The sequence below is a fragment of the Macrotis lagotis genome, chromosome 1 (genome assembly GCF_037893015.1).
Source record: "Macrotis lagotis isolate mMagLag1 chromosome 1, bilby.v1.9.chrom.fasta, whole genome shotgun sequence".
In the NCBI taxonomy this organism is placed as follows: Eukaryota; Metazoa; Chordata; class Mammalia; order Peramelemorphia; family Peramelidae; genus Macrotis; species Macrotis lagotis.
The window spans coordinates 582,187,458-582,205,099 of NC_133658.1; the positions used below are offsets into that span (position 1 = coordinate 582,187,458).

Sequence of the window (17,642 nt, forward strand, 5' to 3'; positions counted from 1 at the left end):
ATTGAGCTGAGGGAGGGGAGTGAAGAGAGAGAGAGACTGCAGAGCTCTGTCCTCTGCCCCAGGAACAGGACTCTGGAGCTCTGACCACATTCAGATCCTGATCCCAGTCTAGGCCCCCCCATAGAACAGCAGGCCCCCCCCCCCCCCACCTCAGCCCCGTAGCAGAGGGGGGCGCTTATGGTCATTCACAGACCAAGAGGGAGGACAGAGCCTCATACACTGAGACCTTTGTGGGAGTGTCCCAAAAGCTCAGGAAGCACCCCCCAAAAACAGGCTTAGGCTGGGAAAATGAACAAACAAAGAAACAAGAGGAAGACCATTGAGAAATATTTTGCAAATGAACCCAAGAAGGATCAAAATACTCAGTCTGAAGATGAGGAAGCACAAGCTCCTGCATCTAAAGACTCCAAGAAAAACAGAAATTGGGCTCAGGCTATGATAGAGCTCAAAAAAGACTTTGAAAATCAAATGAGGGAGTTAGAAGAAAAACTGGGAAAAGAAAGGAGAGAGATGCAGGAAAAACATGAAAATGAAGTCAGCAGCTTAGTCAAGGAAATCCAAAAAAATGCTGAAGAAAATAGCATGCTAAAAACCAACTTAGGTCAAATGGATAAAACAGTTCAAAAAGGTATTGAGGAGAAGAATGCCTTAAAAAGCAAAATTGGCCAGATGGAAAAAGAGATAAGAAAACTCTCTGAGGAGAACAAATCCTTCAGACAAAGAATAGAATTCAGGGAGATTGATGAATTTACCAGAAATCAGGAATCAATACTTCAAAACCAAAAAAATGAAAAATTAGAAGAAAATGTGAAATATCTCATTGAAAAAAACAACTGATATGGAAAACAGACTTAGGAAAGATAATTTGAAAATTATTGGAATACCTGAAAGTCATGATCAGGAAAAGAGCCTTGACATCATTTTCAAAGAATTACTACAGGAAAATTGCCCTGATGTTCTAGAAGCAGAGGGCAAAATAGAAATGGAGAGAACCCACCGATCCCCCCGAGGGAGAGATCCCAAAAAACTAACCCCCAGGAATATTATAGCCAAGTTCCAGAACTCCCAAGTCAAAGAGAAAAATATTACAAGCAGCCAGAAGGACACAGTTCAAATATTGTGGAGCTGCAGTCAGGATCACACAGGACTTAGCAGCAGCTACATTGGAAGCTCGTAGGGCTTGGAATACAATATACCGGAAGGCAAAAGAGCTTAGAATGCAGCCAAGAATGAACTACCCAGCAAGGCTGAATGTCCTCTTCCAGGGAAAAAGATGGACTTTCAATGAACCAGGGGAATTTCAAAGGTTCCTTTTGGAATGGCCAGAGCTGAACAGAAGGTTTGATCTTCAGATACAGGACTCAGGTGAAGCATGGAGATTGGAGGAGAGGGGGGAAATATGAGGGACTTAATGAGGATGAACTGCATGTATAGAAAAATGATACTGATAATATTCATTTGAAACATCTCAGTTAATAGAGCAGGTAGAGGGAGCTTTTATAGTTGAAGCACAGGAGAAAGCTGAATTCAAAGATAAAATACGGTGTAAAAATGGAGTCAATAAGAAAAAAAGGGAAATGTAATGGGAGAAAGAAAAAGGAGAGGGGGAATAGTCCAAGCTATTTCACATAATAAGATTTTTTTTATTACATTGAGCTATTGCAATGATATGGAAGGGGGGGAGGCAAGGGGGAATGAGGGAACCTTTGCTCTCATCAGAGATGGCTAGGAGAGGAAACAGCAAATATACTCAATGGGGTATAGACAACTGGAGTAAGAAGGAGTGGGGAGCAGGGGGAAGGGGTGGGGATGTGAATAAAGGAGGAGAGGATGGATCATGGGGGGACAGCATTCAGATATAACACATTTTCTTTTTTTACTTCTTGCAAGGGGCTGGGATTGGATGGCCTGCCCAGGACCATAGGGCCAAGTGGATTCTGGGCCTAAGGGGTGGTGTGGAAACTCAGGGCTTCTTGGCCCCAGGGCCAGGGATCTGTCTGCTGCACCACTCAGCTACCCTACAGCAGAGTCAGAGTGAAAGGAGAGAGAAAATATAGTACATGGTAGTGGAGAAATAAGAAAGGAGGGAGTTGCGATCAGCAATGGCAACGTTGGAAAAATATGGAAGTAACTTTTGTGATGGACTTATCATAAAGAATGTGATCCACTCACGACAGAGTTGATGGTGTTGGAACAAAGACTGAAGCACATTTTTTGTTATTATTATTTGGGGGAGGGTTCAGGGCAAGTGGGGCTGGGTGGCCTGCCTGGGGCCACATAGCAGGGTGATCATTGGGTGTCTGGGGCCGGATTTGGACCCAGGTGCTCCTGGCTCAAGGGCCAATGCTCTGTCTGCCACCCAGCCACCCCTACTATTATTACTATTTTATTTTATTTTGGGTCTTTTTTTTCTCTTCTTTTTGGTTTTTGCAGGGCAGTGGGGATCGGGTGGCTTGCATGTCACATGGCTGGGTGATTATTGGGTTTACGACTAGGCTGGATATGGACTCGGGTGCTCGTGGCTCTAGGGCTGGTGCTTCGTCCATTGCACCACCTGGCCATACCTACAATTATTACTATTATTTTTTTAATTTTAATTTTTTCCTCTCCCCTTTACTTATTTGCCCAAGCAAGTCTATCTATATTCAATGGGGGGAGGGGTATTTTGTTTACTTGTAAACAAGTATATCTTATTAATGTAAAGAAAAACATTTGTACAAAATGAGAATAAAAAATAAAGTAAAAAAAATAAAGAATTAAGCAGGTAGTATTCATTATGGAAGAAAAAGATTTCCTAAAGGATGACTATGCTAAGGAAGTTTTGATATGAAATCTCTTTGGAAATTATTAAAACAAAAAATAATTACCGAAAATTAGTACTGGATGGGATGGATTGGAATTTGTCCAATATAACCTCTCCTTTTACTGATGTGAAAAATGAAAGCACAGAGAAGTTAAATGACTTGTCCCATATCACAGTTGATTAATAGCAAAGTTAAAAAGCAAAGAGAGGGGTATAAGAGTTCAGCTATCCCAAGTTCCATCGCTGCTTTTTTTAGATTTCCTAATCCTTGAAGTTTGGGAAAATCTTATCTGTCTACAGTATTTTCAATACCTTTCATTTGTTATTGTTTGATGGAAAAGGGATTTCCAAGAAGATGAATTTGGATTGCAAGACTTGAACCTTAGAACCATGGAACCATAGATTTGGCATTGGAAGATGTCTTAGAGAATTCCCTCATCTTACAGATGAGGAAGCTGAGATCCAGGCAAGGGAGTAAGTGGCAGGGCCACTAGATCCTTTTCCAGTGCCTCACAACCTCCTTCGGAAAGAGATAGAAATATAGGCAAATAGGCAGACAAGAGGCAGAAGAGATAGGGAGAGAGAGATAAACAGAGATATACATAGAAAGACAGAGATAGTAAGAAAGAAACAGAAAAATAGTGAGTCTGAGAGAAAAGGGGAAAGAGGAGAGACAAGGGAGAAGGTGAGAAACGGAGGGAGAGAGAAGAAGAACAGAGAGAGGAAGAAAGGGGAGAGGAGAGAAAGGGAAGTCAAGTGAAAGAGAGGGACAAATAGAGAAGAGAGAAGGAAAGAAAGAGAGAAAGAGAAAGAGAGAGGGAGAAATGGGAGAGAGAGAGACAGAGAGAAAGGGAGACAGAGGAAGACATATAAAGAAATAGAGGAAAGAGAGACAGACACAGAAAGAGCATATATTCAGTGTTAGATTTAAGCTGAGGCATAGTTTCCTTTCTCAATTCTATGTGAGAGTCAAAACAAGAATCCTTATCTCTAGATTTCAGTCTAGGCACTAATGGGGGGCTGGAGGGACTGAGGAAGGATAAGGAAGAGAGAAATTAAGCCTCAAATAAAGCAGATTGATAATAGGCAGGAGTCACAGAGCTTTCTAGAAAACAGCTTCACAATATGTAGAAAGTAGGAATTCCCTCCATTGACAGCATCAGCAACACCAGGGTTAATGACTTTCTTCTTGGACCTTGTCTTCAAGCCCACAGAGCAATTGTACACTATTAAAGTCAGATCACCTTTTTATGCCATCTGGTTTAGAGAGCTACTATGATGGGAATTCTATTGAGCATAGCAAATCCTATTTTCCTCCACTTCTATTATTTCAAGTCTTTACCCAACCTAAGGGACTGTGTTCTCTGCCCCTTACCCAAAAGGCCCTCAGTGTGGTTTTGATACTCTTCTGGCAGGTTGGTAACAGCTTGCAGAATGTTGGCTAATGCCTGCACAGAGACTATCACGGTCCCATCAAAGCTGGCAGAAATGATAGTGTCCTTTTGAATCAATCTAATTCCAGAGGAATTATATATCTTTTCACCTAGAATATTGGGAAACAAACAAAAAAGTCAGTTGAGTCTGGGAAGAATGAGACTCAATGATGAAGCAAAGGAAAACCTTGAAACCAGACTGGGGGACATCCAAAGAGTCTTTAACAAAGGAGAAGTTATTATAGCAGTCCTAGTCCTAACTAATATAGTTTTACACCAAGTGTCCCCAATATTTCATTCCTCCTAGATGAGTTTGTATATGTCCTCAAAAGACATGAAAAATGAAACACTTTTAGCACTCCTTTGTTAGCATATTGAGGTAGATAGAACAGTTGAGCACTGGAAGTAGATTCCTTCTTTCATTTGTTTCTTCTCCCCCCCCCTTCCTTTTTTCCCTTCTTTCCCTTCCTTCCTTCCTTCCTTCCTTCCTTCCTTCCTTCCTTCCTTCCTTCCTTCCTTCCTTCCTTCCTCCCTCCCTCCCTCCCTCCCTCCCTCCCTTCCTTCCTTCCTTCCTTCCTTCCTTCCTTCCTTCCTTCCTTCCTTCCTTCCTTCCTTCCTTCCTTCCTTCCTTCTTTCTTTCCTTTCTATCATAACCAGCTTACTTTGTCCTATCCCAGAGAAGGAGGAGAGAGGTGATCCCTCTCTTACCTTCTGAAAAGTCACTCTGGGTGTTAAAAGTCACACTCTGGTTATTGAGTAGAACCTGGATGGTATCATTAGGTGTAAGAAACCAATGAACCTGAAAGGAAATTGAAAGTGTTAAAAGTCCTGTCCAACTAGAGTCATATAGCCCACAAGAAGATGAAACTTGAAATTCAGAAAAGGGCTGGGGCAGCTAGATGATGCAATAAGTAATTAGAGTCAGGCATTGGTATTGGTATTGGAGTCAGGAAGGTGCTGGTCCCAGTCCTGCCTCAGATACTTACTTACATAGCTGTGTGACCCTGGGCAAGTTATCTGACATTTTTCCGATTCAGTTTTCTCAAGTCTAAAATGAGTATTATAATAATAGCAACTATTTCATAGTGGGAATCAAATGAGATAATATGTATAGTGATTTGCAAATCTTAAAGTTATTGAAATGTTTTCTATCTATCTTTTATTTCCCATTGTCATACATGGAGCCCCATTCATAAATAGAATCCAGCCATCCAAATGCTGGACATTCTCCCCCTTTCTCTTCTTCTCCCTTTCCCCTTCTTCCCTTCCTTCTCCATTGCCTTCTCCTCTCTACTGAGCTATTTTCTTTCATGAGAGGTTCCTGTGGGCTAGAGGAACCTGAGAGAGTTATCTGTGGGGAGATTCTGTCTCACTCACTGTGTTATTTATATCGTTGGCCTGGTAGTGAGCAGCAAAGGCAACAAATTTGGTTGCAAGGGCTGACTCCATCTTAGCTGTCCGACCATGCAACAGGAAAGATGAATTTCCATCTTTGGCTTGAACCAGCAGAAAGTCTCCCAATCCATTGAAAGTGTAGTTAAAACCATCCAGAGTAGTGATATGGGGATCTCCAAACATCCAGGCTGGAAAAGTTGGGGAGAGCACATTAGTGTGATAATACAAGGACATGGGAGTAGGTAGGGTGAAGAGCCTATCTGTGGCCTCCTCCCCTGTCCTGACTTCAAGTGGTTCCACTGTCTCAATGATATTCCTTAGCCCCAACCCCTTTGGCCAGAGCCCAGAAGCCTTACCAGGTCGAGGGGGCCTATACCCAATACAGCTGACTGGAGGTCTCTTCTGCTGGTACAGGTAACACAAGAAGGGCTTGTTATTCCACCGGCAGCACCAGTTTTGAGCCTCCTTTTCTTGGTCTGTTGAGAACAATTTGTTGAAGGGGAAATGAAGTAATTGGAGAATCCAAGAGAGAAGAGATCAGGTTTGAGTCTAAGTAAATTCATGACACCATCTCTGAACACCATTTCCTACCTGTCAGCCCAAAGCACGGATAAAATAGGAAAACCTAATATTATTGAGGGTTCATAGCATTTGGAGTTGGAAGATACCTCAATCTAGTCCAAGAAGAGTTCATCTAGTGAAGAAAGGAGGGCCAAGAACGACTTACTTAAAGTCACATAAAAACTAAATGACCAAGCCAGAGTTCTATTCCAATTAATTTGAATCCAGGTACTCTTTAAAGTAAACTACCCTACTCTGTCAACTCCAGAAGTTTCCTATTGCCTTGAGGATAAAATATATACTTCCTTCTTTATCTTTTAAGCGTTATACCACCTAGCCCCAATCTATCTTTTTGGGCTCATTGAGCACTACTTCCATCCATATTCTGTAATTCAGAGAAACTGGTGTGTTTCTTAAATGCTCCCCTCAGGGGTGGCTAGGTGGCACAGTGAATAGAGCACCTGCCTTGGAGTCAGGAGTACCTGAGTTCAAATCCGACCTCAGACGCTTAATAATTATCTAGCGGTGTGGCCTTGGGCAAGCCACTTAACCCCATTGCCTTGAAAAAAAAAATGTTCCCCTCTATTTCCTACAACCTTGCTTTTCTACTTGTCATTTCTGTCTCTCCCCAACCCCTTCCTTTATGATGCAGTTCTGATTCACCTAACTACTGCTGTCTTCCCTCCCAAACTGCCTCCCATTGAACACACTTTATCTCTATTTCTTATTTTCTTTATTCTATAGATATTTTGGTATGTGTTTGTCTTCCCCATTAGAATGTAAGCTCTGTGAGTAGAAATTGGTTCATTCTTTGTGCTTGTATCTCTAGCAACAAATACAGTGTTTTCCATTTAGGAGTAGTAAATGCCTGTTGATTGAAAGAAGGGAAAGTTCTCAGGGAGAATACATTATGTTGTTTGTGATATTGAACTGGTAGTGAGCAACAAAGGAAATGAATTTGACTGCTCAGACCAACTCTCTTAAAATATTTCCCTCATTGATCTGTTATATGGTCTGGAGTTCTCATCATTTGAATCATTAATGGCTTATTATTTAGATACATTACTATTATTATTATGATTACATTTGTTGATATTGAGTCATTTCAATCATGTCTGACTCTTCATGATACCATTTGGGGTTTTCTTGGCAAAGGAATGGCTTGCCATTTCCTTTTCCAGCTCATTTAACAGATGAGAAAACTGAGGCAAATAGTGTTGAATGACTTGTCTAGGTTCACACAGCTAGGAAGTATCTTAGACCAGATTTGAACTCAAGGAGATGAGTCTTCCTAATTCTAGGCTTGGCACCCTATGAACTGTGCCATTCATTTAATAGAAAGTACTATACAACAATAACTTATGGTTAGTATGTCCACCAAAGTCCTCATCTGTCTCGTCCTTGTGGCATGGAGATGAGAGAAGGTCTTTATGGGGTATGCCAAGGGAACACAAGCTCTTTCACTCCAAATATGCTGAAAATGTTTGGAATATAGGCCTGGTCATGGATCTTTTTCCAGGAATATATTCAGTTACATTTAGTGAAGCTCATCAGCAAATTGGTCTCTGTGTGATAAATTTGTCAGTCAAATAACTACTGGAGATCAACTAAATTGTAAAAGGATTGTTATCTGTTAATGGAAACAAGGACCCTAATCAATGAATTCTCAAGTCTTTGATAAATCAGAACAGTATAATTTATATAGTCTAGTCAAACCTGACTGGGCAGCTAAGTGTTATTGATTGAAGAGCTGACTTTCCCCCATATTTCTGTCCTTTCCCTCTCCTCTCATTTTTCAGGCATGTCAGACTCTTTGTGAACCATTTGAGGTTTTTTTGACAGACCACTGGAGTGGTTTGCTAATTCTTTCTCTCTATATAGGTAAATAGTAATGCTGATTGGGCCTTTAGAAAGACCTGATCCTAGGGTGATGGCCAGGTCAATAAAGGATTGGAGGAAATAAATTCTGAAACAAACTTTGCCAACTTTAAACATTTTCTTTATAAAACATGGAGCCTTGACTTTCATGGTTACAATTCATTTGCTTTCATTCTCCTTGAAGCTTGTGAGAAGGCAGATATAGTTCACCTTAAGTGGGTACCTACCCCTTTCTAGGCCATATACGAAACACACAGATCCTAAGAGAACATGAAGTCCAAACTCCTTCATTTTACAGATGTGGAACCTTAGACCCAGGAAAGTGAAATGAATTGACCAAACTCATACAGGTACTATCAGAGGCAGGATTTAAGTACAAGACTTCTAGAGCCAGAGTTTGTACCCTGCGGTAACCTTTACTATAAAAACAATTCAAAATATATTAATTGTTACAAATTTAAAATAAATCTAGAGGTATTTATTTTAGAGTAATCAGGATATTATAGCAACATTGTCAGATTTGGGGTTAGGAAGACCTAGGTTCAAATACTGCCTTCAGATAATTAACATCACAGAACTACAGGCAATTTGCTTAGTTGGGATTCTTGAAACAGATTTGGAGAGGAACTCAAAGGCCAGCAAGTCCAAGCCACTAATTTTAAAGGATAAGTGATTTTTTTTTTAGGTTTTTGCAAGGCAAATGGGGTTAAGTGGCTTGCCCAAGGCCACACATCTAGGTAATTATTAAGTGTCTGAGACTGGATTAGAACCCAGGTACTCCTGACTCCAGGGCTGGTGCTTTATCCACTGTGCCACCTAGCCGCCCCTTGCAAAATGGAATTTTAAAGATAGTATTTATGGTACAGCATGATTATGAAGATCAAATTAGATAATATTTGTAAAGAGTTTTAAATTTTATATACTTGTCAGCTGTTTCTATTATTTTCCCTTTTAACACTTTTTTATGTTTGTAAAAAGTTTGGTTGTCACAAAACAAATCAGTTTGTGATGCTCTACATTTTTTAAAATGGCTCATTGAGTTATTGAACATAGAAACCAATCAATCAATAATCATTTATTAAGTACCCAGGAATCTTATAATCTAAAATATGAGATTATCAGAGAACTGACTCCATGATAGAATAGCTCCAGGCTGAGGAAATTCTTGGAAATGACCCAAGATTGACTCTAATTTTCCCCTCTGAACTCATAAGGCAGTAGGCTCTCTAGAATGGGAAGACTCTTACTTCCTTCCTTCCTTGCCTCGCCATACTTTTTTCCTTCCTTTTCTCCTTCCTTTTTCCCCATTCCTTTCTTTCCCCCCCTCCCTTTTTTCCTTCCTTCTTACTTTTTCTCTTTCTCTTTCTCTTTCTTTTTCCTTCCTTCCTTCCTTCCTTCCTTCCTTCCTTCCTTCCTTCCTTCCTTCCTTCCTTCCTTCCTTCTTTGTTTCCTGGTTCTGAGCTGATGATAGGTAAGGATGAAAGGGCAAGGAGCTAGAAAGATAGAAAGCTCTATCTTTGAAGTACATGAATAGAATCTACTTGGGAAGAGCAGTGGTTTGCAAGGAAGAAATAAATATGCAGTTGGAGAAGATCTGGTAAGATCAGAGAAGGCATACTCACCAAGGTTCCAAGGGTCCTGGACAATCCAGCCATCACGAAGCTCTCCCCAGATGCCATACACACAGCAGATGCCCCCACGCCAGGAAGAAAAGCTGCAGAGCTGCCTTTCATTGGTCCAACCTATAATAAACCCCAGCTCTGCTCAAATCCCACTTCTGGGAGATTTTGATGAGAATGAGGATTGGGTAGCAAGCATAGATCCCAAATCATTCCTAGATCCTACTTCCCTGAAGATTTGGGAATGGGGAAAGATTGGTAGGCTTGGAAAGTAAGAAAGTATGGAAATAAATTTAAAAAAAATCTTTTTAGTTCAACTAAATATATATATATATATATATATATATATATATATATTTTAGGGGTTTTTTTGCAAGGCAAATGGGGTTAAGTGGCTTTCCCAAGGTCACACAGCTAGGTAATTATTAAGTGTCTGAGACTGGATTTGAACCCAGGTACTCCTGAATCCAGGGCCGGTGCTTTATCACACTGTGCCACCTAGCCACCCCTTCAACTGAAAATATTAAGAAATAAATATTTCTCAAATCTAAAGTCCTTTTCCAGACTTTTCCCTTTAGGAAAGTATATAAAAGGTCAAGAACAAAAGTTAAGATCTGAGAAAAATGGGTTAAGGACAGTAACCAAAGTTAGAACAAGAAATCCTATATTTCTAATTAAGATCATTGACTTCCCCATTTACTAAAGGGTTAAAAGTTATGACCCACAGCACCCTCTTCTACCCCCCACCTCCACCAAGGGATTAGGATGTTGTTCACTATAGAAATTGTGAGGTTAGTAGTCAAAGAAAAAATTGGATAGTCTTTGGAGAAGATTAAGTGAAGGTTCATCACAAACTGTATTTTATCATATTATGACTATTTTTCTTATTCAAGATTCCTATAAATGTTGCTTCAAATTGCTCAATGGCATGGGGAGCAGGATGGGGAGGTCAATTTGGGTATTTCTCACTAAAGTAGAAATGCTCAGTTTTAGAATAATGTGAAAACAAACCATTTCTGCCAGATTTGTGTCTAAACCCAGAGTACAACATTAGTGTTTTTTTTTCTTTGAAAATAATTTAGCTTAAATTCTTTGGGAGGAACTGGGAACTCACGGCAGAGCAAAGAAGCTATGGTAAGAAGGACTGGGGAAGAGAGAAGGAAAGGGAGAATGATGGATGGTGAGGGTATCACCTCTTCTCATTGGTTGAAATCGAAGGTCCCATATACCCTGCTGCCAGGAGCAAGGACAAAACATGTTCCAATTGCTTCTACTCCTTGAGTTCTGTTTGAGCCACAGTAGACACTTAAGGCGGTAGTTTGGTTGGATTTCCCATTCTTCTTGCAACTTATATATCCGAAAACCCCTGTAACCTGGAATGGAGGGTAGAAAAGGAGACAGAGGGGAAGTTGAGTCTAGGTCACAGTCATTTTTTGTTTTCATTTTGGGTTTTTAGCAACAATTTATACGGTTAAAAAAGAAATGTCCCTTTCCCATACTAGTCTTTTGTCCTGTTTTCCTTTATTGAACAGCCTGAAGTTTTCTTATAGTATCATAAAGGTCATAGATATAGAAGTGGAAGGGAAATCAGAGGTCATTTAGTCCAATCTTTTTATTTTAGAAATGAGAAAACTCAGTCCCCAGAAGCTTAAATGACTTGTCCAAGCTCACAAAGATACTTCTTTTTTGTGATGCCTACCAAGAACCTCAGGAGGTAAACATGAAGATTATGTCAGTATTACCCCCAGTATATCTTAGATAAATGCTCAGAAAGTCAAGGCAGGGGTGAGGCTGAGGATCAATAGGTCAGGAAGTCTGTAGTACATCTTCTGCATTAGGAGTTTGATGTGAACCTAAATTCTCTAGGATTGAGATCCTTCCACCAGTCATTTCTCAGATGGTACAACTGGGTATTCAGATATAAGCCAAAATCTCAGAGAAATTTGGAGTCCATATGCTAAAGATCTTCAGCTCCAAATACAGAACAATATGAATTCAAGATGTAGAAGAAATTGACAGTGCCATTGCCCCTTCTCCTCCCCACCCCTAAACTCCATCCTCCCACAGAGACCAGTTTACAGTGTTTTATGTTTGTTAAGTACTCTAGGTTCCTTAAAAGGAGGCTCTTCTAGGGAAAGTTACCTTCTAGAGGTAACCAAGATACCCTGCAGTCCAAGTCCTATTGACTTGGAAGAGGGGAAGGGCAGGGGGGGTGACAAAAGATAGTGAACTTGGAAAATATATGTCTTGCTACAGAGTTCTAACTTAGCTGGGATGAATAGAATGTTGTTCCATAACACCTAAAGTAAAGTCAGTGGGTTCCCTCAATAACAAAGAAATAACTGAATGCAGTACCTGGTTAGCAAAAATTATTGGTTAAACTATCAGATAACACTACATTTGTTAACAATACCTCTCTGTAAGCCAGATAGAAACCAGAAATTCTCTTCCTGATCAACTGAATTTGTCTTAATTCTAATATTATTTTCATATCATGAATTATAAAATAGATTTAAGCTTTGCAATTTCTTGCTGTTTGGTTTAGGAATCAAAAATGCTAATTATATATATATGCTCTAGTGTCTGCTATTTTTTTGAAGATGTGTGAATAAAATGAAGATATTCTATTACCTGTTTTAGAATCTTTGAACAGATCAGGACGATATTTCTCTTCTGGGGGTCTTGATGTTAGTGGATCGTTGAAGAAATGTCCATCTCCCCTGCGAACAAAGGAGAGAATCTGAGATTGCAGTGCCAGCTAATGTTAGAGGTTATTTTGTGCATGTTCTGTGGAAAACACACTATCCTAGGTAGTATGAGCAGTCTAACCCACAATCCAAGTATATAGGTAGGGAAATGTATAAATTCACTCATCAGGAGCCAAGGGAAGAAAAACAGCAGAAAAATGAGTCTGAACCTGGTTATATCTCTCCCAGAAAGGGATCCTAGAAGGCAAATCAGAGGAGAGAAGGAACAATTTGGTAATTAATCTAGCATTTTGGATTCAAATTAACTCACTAAGACATTTTGTCAGACCTCTCTCTTTCATTCTCCTTTCCAACCAAAAAAAAAAAAAAAATAAAGGCATAAAGGAAGAAAAATAAAGGGCATTTGCCTTATTGCCCCATTTACTTGGCATATATTTTACATTTACTTATTTGAATATATTGTATCCGACAGTAGAAGGGAAGCTCCTTGAGGGGAGGGACTGATTTTATTTTTGTCTCTGTGTCCCCAGAGTCTAGTTAACTGCCTAACACGTAGAAAATACCAGGGGTGGTTAGATGGCGCAGTGGATAAAGCACTGGCCCTGGAGTCAGGAGTACCTGGATTCAAATCCAGTCGCAGGCACTTAATAATTACCTAGCTGTGTGGCCTTGGGCAAGTCACTTAACCCCATTTGCACTTAACCCCATTTGCCTTGCCAAAAAAAAAACCTAAAAAAAAAAAGAAAATATCGAATAAAAGTTTTCTGCATTGAATTTAAGTCAGTAGGAAAAAAGAGACATCTTATATGTTAGTGGTGGGTGAGGAGAAAGTAATACTACCCATCTGAAATGATGTTCTCTGTCCTTTCTTAGAATCAAGTATGACAAACTGAAGATGAAATTAATGGTAATAGCCATCTTCCCCATGATACCTGGAGAAGCCTATGAGAGCATCAGCTGCTGAGATTGGTGGCACAGTCCACTGCATCCCACCATTTTGGTAAAGGATCAGGGCAAAAGAAAGGCTTCCATCAGTTGTGAGGATGGCTTGGAAGGTGTTTTCCTAGAAGTTTGGGGCAAACATATAGACATTTATGTTAAATACCACCCTTCCCTCTATCCCCAACCACTGCCCCCAGTGTTTTAGGACAAGTAATAATGAGAAATGTATATGTGTATGTGTATGTGTATGTGTATGTGTATGTGTATGTGTATATGTGTATATGTGTATATGTAAATGTAAATGTATATGCATATGTATATACATATATATTTGTCATTAGCACATTTATGGTTTTAGAGAAATTTTCATCCATGGCTCTCTCAGGGCACCTTTACAAACTGGAAATTGCTTTCTTTATAACTCATTTCCATGAGCTGAGAAAACATTGCAAATAATACAACTTAAAAAGAAGTTTTATAGGATATGATTAAAGGGCTCAAAGTTTATTAGCAGGAATAAAAGAAAGTTAAAGGAAAGCTTGATCAGTCTCAGATATATTGTACATAAAATGCTGATCTATCACCCTTTGACTTAAAATGAAGATAAAAAATTGCAGCAGTGAGAAGAAATTTATTAAAGCATTTTGTATGTATATCTTGGTACTCATACTCTTAGTTTGATGCCTTATACACGACTGGTTTGCAATAAATATTGGAATAAATGAATGACTTTAGGCTAGTCATTGCAAAGAATTTCCCAACTATAAGGGCTCCCCAGAATACTAAGTAGTTTTTGGTTGAATCTTTTTCTCTGGAAAACTTTTAAGAGCGAGTTAAGTAACTTTCTTATTTAAGGAGAACTATGGGAGACCTCTAGCTGAAAGACTCTTCAATGCTTTTCAGATGACTATATAGGGAGCTTTCTGAGTTTTTCTACTTACCCCAGATATTCTATAGGCTGGGTATGGAGGGGCTTTAACCCATGTGATCTTCAAGGTCCATCTGGCTTCAAAGTGGATACCGGTAAAATTTCGAATCTGAGATTCCACTTTCTTCAGGAAGTCATTTTTTTCTCCATAGAATGTACTGTATTCCTAGGAATGAGAGAGGAAAATAGAAAGACCTATCCAGAATCTTTTGCAGTTGCTCATCCTTCCTTCCTCTATGTTTCTTCTACTACTTTACCTTCCTCTCCCCCATGCCCAAATAATTTCACATCATTTTTCATCAACTTGTGTCTTTTTAATAAATTTTCTCAATATTTTCCAAACCTTTATCCCTTTCCTTGACTCCATCCTGAAATTTATGCTGATACAAGTGGGGACCAGGTCTTTGTTTTTTACTCTTAGTAATTCCTCTAAAAGTATAAGAGTATACTTTCACAGAATCAGTCTTAATGGACCTCACACCCTCTATGAGCAAAACAGATTAAGAATTATTCTGTTCATTTTGCAACACTGAAGCACAAAAAGACTAAGAGATATCTCCCAAGATTTCCTAATCTATAGAATGCAGTAAGGCAGAACAAAGGGGAGTAGTTGAGATATGTTAAGACCCTTCCAATTCTAACATTCTCTTATTCAGAAATAATAACATTTATAGAGTGTCTACTATATGCCAGACTCTAGTGCTTTACAATTAGTTGGTCTTCATGACCACCCTATTAAAAGTGACCCTGACCTTGGAGTCAGGAGGACAGGAGTTCAAATCTTCCCCTAGACAGTTGACTGTTAACTAACAGTGTGACCTTGGGCAAGTCATTTAAACCTGATTGCCCCTCATCCAGGGTTATCTCCAGTCATCTTGATTCATATCTGGCCACCTGGACCTAGATGGCTCTGAAGGAGAAAGTGAGACTGGTGACTTAGCACAGCCCCCCCGCCCCCATTTCAAATCCAGTTCATGTACTTATCATGGCAACACCTCCCCTGATGTCATGGTCTTCTTTGAAAATGAAGGACAAACATTACAAAAGAGATATTATTATCATCAACCTGTTATAGATGAGGAAACTGAGGCAGAGCTTAAGTGATTTGTCCAGGGTTATGCAGCTAGTTAGTATCTGGATTTGGACTCAGATCTCCCTGACTCTGTCTTGGGGGGGGGGGCGCTCTATTGTACTAAGCTGGAGCCTTTTGGCATCCAATCAAGTATTCTTTCCACTAGGACATTCAGACCTTTGACTTCTTTTCCCCAGCTCTGGATTTCCAATTTAGAAATGAATTGTTTATTCTGACCACAGGATCAATTAGAACCCTAACCCACGGGAGGAAGCTGGGAATCATGGGGAGATAGTTGTTCTATCCTTTGTTCTAGGAGAAGAAATAATCTCGGGAAGATGTCATGACTTGCAAGTAAATTGGATTTAAATGAAGCAGAGCTATGCAAAGTCACAGGGAGGTAAAAACAGGTGGACAGAACTGGGATTCAAAGAGGACCCCAACAATAAGGATCTAGTTAAATGTCTTTTCTTTTCTCACCCTCTCTAATTAAATCCTACCGATTCTCTGAAACTGTGTTCCTAGTGCCCATCACAGGGACAGAGACAAGTACTTATTTGTCTTTCAGAGCCCAGTTCATATGCTGACTTCTCCATGAAGCCTTCTCTTTTCAATCCAACTAGGAACAGCTTCTCCAGTCTTTGACTCTCAGTAACATTTTTATTCAATTCATATAGTACTTTCTGCCTGTATCACCTCTTACTTCCCCTATTCTTCAGGAAAGAGTTTTAAAATTAAACAATTTAAATTAAATAACTAGAGTTAATCCAGTTTAACAAGTATTTTTTGTGTGTCAATATATATTTAAATTGATTATAAGAGAAGGCAACTTAATAGGCCAGATTGTAGTCTAATAAAGAGCAAAGCAACCATGAAAAGAGGTACAAAATCATGGTGAAGAGATCAGAATACCTTTTCTTCACAGTTATTTTTGGCAGAAAAGGGGAGTGGAGAGGAGGCATGAAAGTTGAAAATTTCTGAACAGGCTCCAGGGACATGCAGGAGAGGGGGGATTGTGTTTTGAAAGGAGACAAGTGAAATGAAAGAAAAAAATATATAAAACAGCAATTGGTAAAAATGTGAGCAAGACCAATTTAAATTTGATGAATCAAACAATAATTTTTCTTTTCTTTTTAAAGTTTTTTATCATTTGAATTTAAAATTTTGAATTCCAAATTCTATCATTCCCTCTTTTCTTCTCTTTCTCCCAGATGGTAAACAATCAGATATGGATTATACATATGCAATTATGTTAAACATTTCCTTATTAAATATTTTGTAAAAGAAGAGTCAGGTAACAGGAAAAAAATCAAAGTGAAAAATAGCATGCTTTGCTTTCTCTGAAGGCTAATAATATGATAATATAATAATATAATTAGTTCTTTGGGATTGTCTTGGATCATTGTACAGCTGAGAATAGCTAAGTCATTCACAATTCTTTATTGAACAATATTGTTGTTACTGTAAATAGTATTGTCTAGTTCTGTTTATTTCACTATGCATCAATTCATGTAAGTCTTTCTAGGTTTTTCTAAAATCATCCTGCTTGTCATTTTTATAGCACAATCATAATCTATTATAATCATTTACCAAAACTTATTTTACTATCCATCAATTGATGGGCATCCCTTTGATTTTTATTTCTTATTCATCACAAAAAGAGCTGGTACAAATATTTTTGTATAAATAGATCCTTTCCCTCTTTTTTGGATACTTTTGTGATATAGAGCTAGCAATGGCATAGCTGGATCAAAGGGTATACACAGTTTTATAGCCCTTTGAGCATAGTTCCAAATTGCTCTCCAAAATGGTTGGATCAGTTCACAACTCCATCCACAGTGCATTAGTGTCCCAGTTTTTCCACATTCCCTCCAATATTCAACATTTTCTTTTTTTTTTGTCACATTAACCAATCTGTCAGGTGTGAAATGATACCTCAGGGTTTTAATGTATATTTCTCTAATCAATAATGATTTAGAACATTTTTCATGAGATTATATGAAAACCGCCTATTCATATCATTGGGAAATGGCTTGTATATGCACAGATTTGACTTGTTTCTCCTATTTGAGACAGGGTCAAACAATTCTTACAAGTCTAAGATTTGGTGGGGGTGGGGGGAAGTCAATTGGCAAATAAACTAGGACTATCAAACCTAATGAAGATGCTGACTAGTATTTATTGGAGTTTCTTCACCACAGTTTCTTATAACAGTAAAAACTAAGGCCCAGATCTATCCAACCTATTGGCAAAACTACATTCAATTGAGACTGGGGTAGACTTTTTTTTTCCTTTTAAGATAG

The 17,642-nt window shown here is 38.9% G+C and overlaps 1 protein-coding gene across 3 annotated transcripts in view; it reads right to left on the reverse strand.

Moving 5' to 3' along the window:
- The window catches only part of MUC4 (mucin 4, cell surface associated), a 73,264-nt gene that overhangs the window by 22,040 nt on the left and 33,582 nt on the right, over positions 1-17,642 (reverse strand). For all 3 annotated transcript variants that reach the window (XM_074214747.1, XM_074214746.1, XM_074214748.1), the window contains exons 5-13: positions 14,281-14,433; positions 13,330-13,460; positions 12,321-12,409; positions 10,883-11,062; positions 9,693-9,812; positions 5,988-6,107; positions 5,614-5,819; positions 4,945-5,035; positions 4,179-4,346 (exon numbers count right to left, since the gene is read on the reverse strand). In XM_074214747.1, the coding sequence (XP_074070848.1) occupies positions 4,179-4,346; positions 4,945-5,035; positions 5,614-5,819; positions 5,988-6,107; positions 9,693-9,812; positions 10,883-11,062; positions 12,321-12,409; positions 13,330-13,460; positions 14,281-14,433 (1,258 nt within the window). The remainder of the gene's footprint in view (positions 1-4,178; positions 4,347-4,944; positions 5,036-5,613; positions 5,820-5,987; positions 6,108-9,692; positions 9,813-10,882; positions 11,063-12,320; positions 12,410-13,329; positions 13,461-14,280; positions 14,434-17,642) is intronic.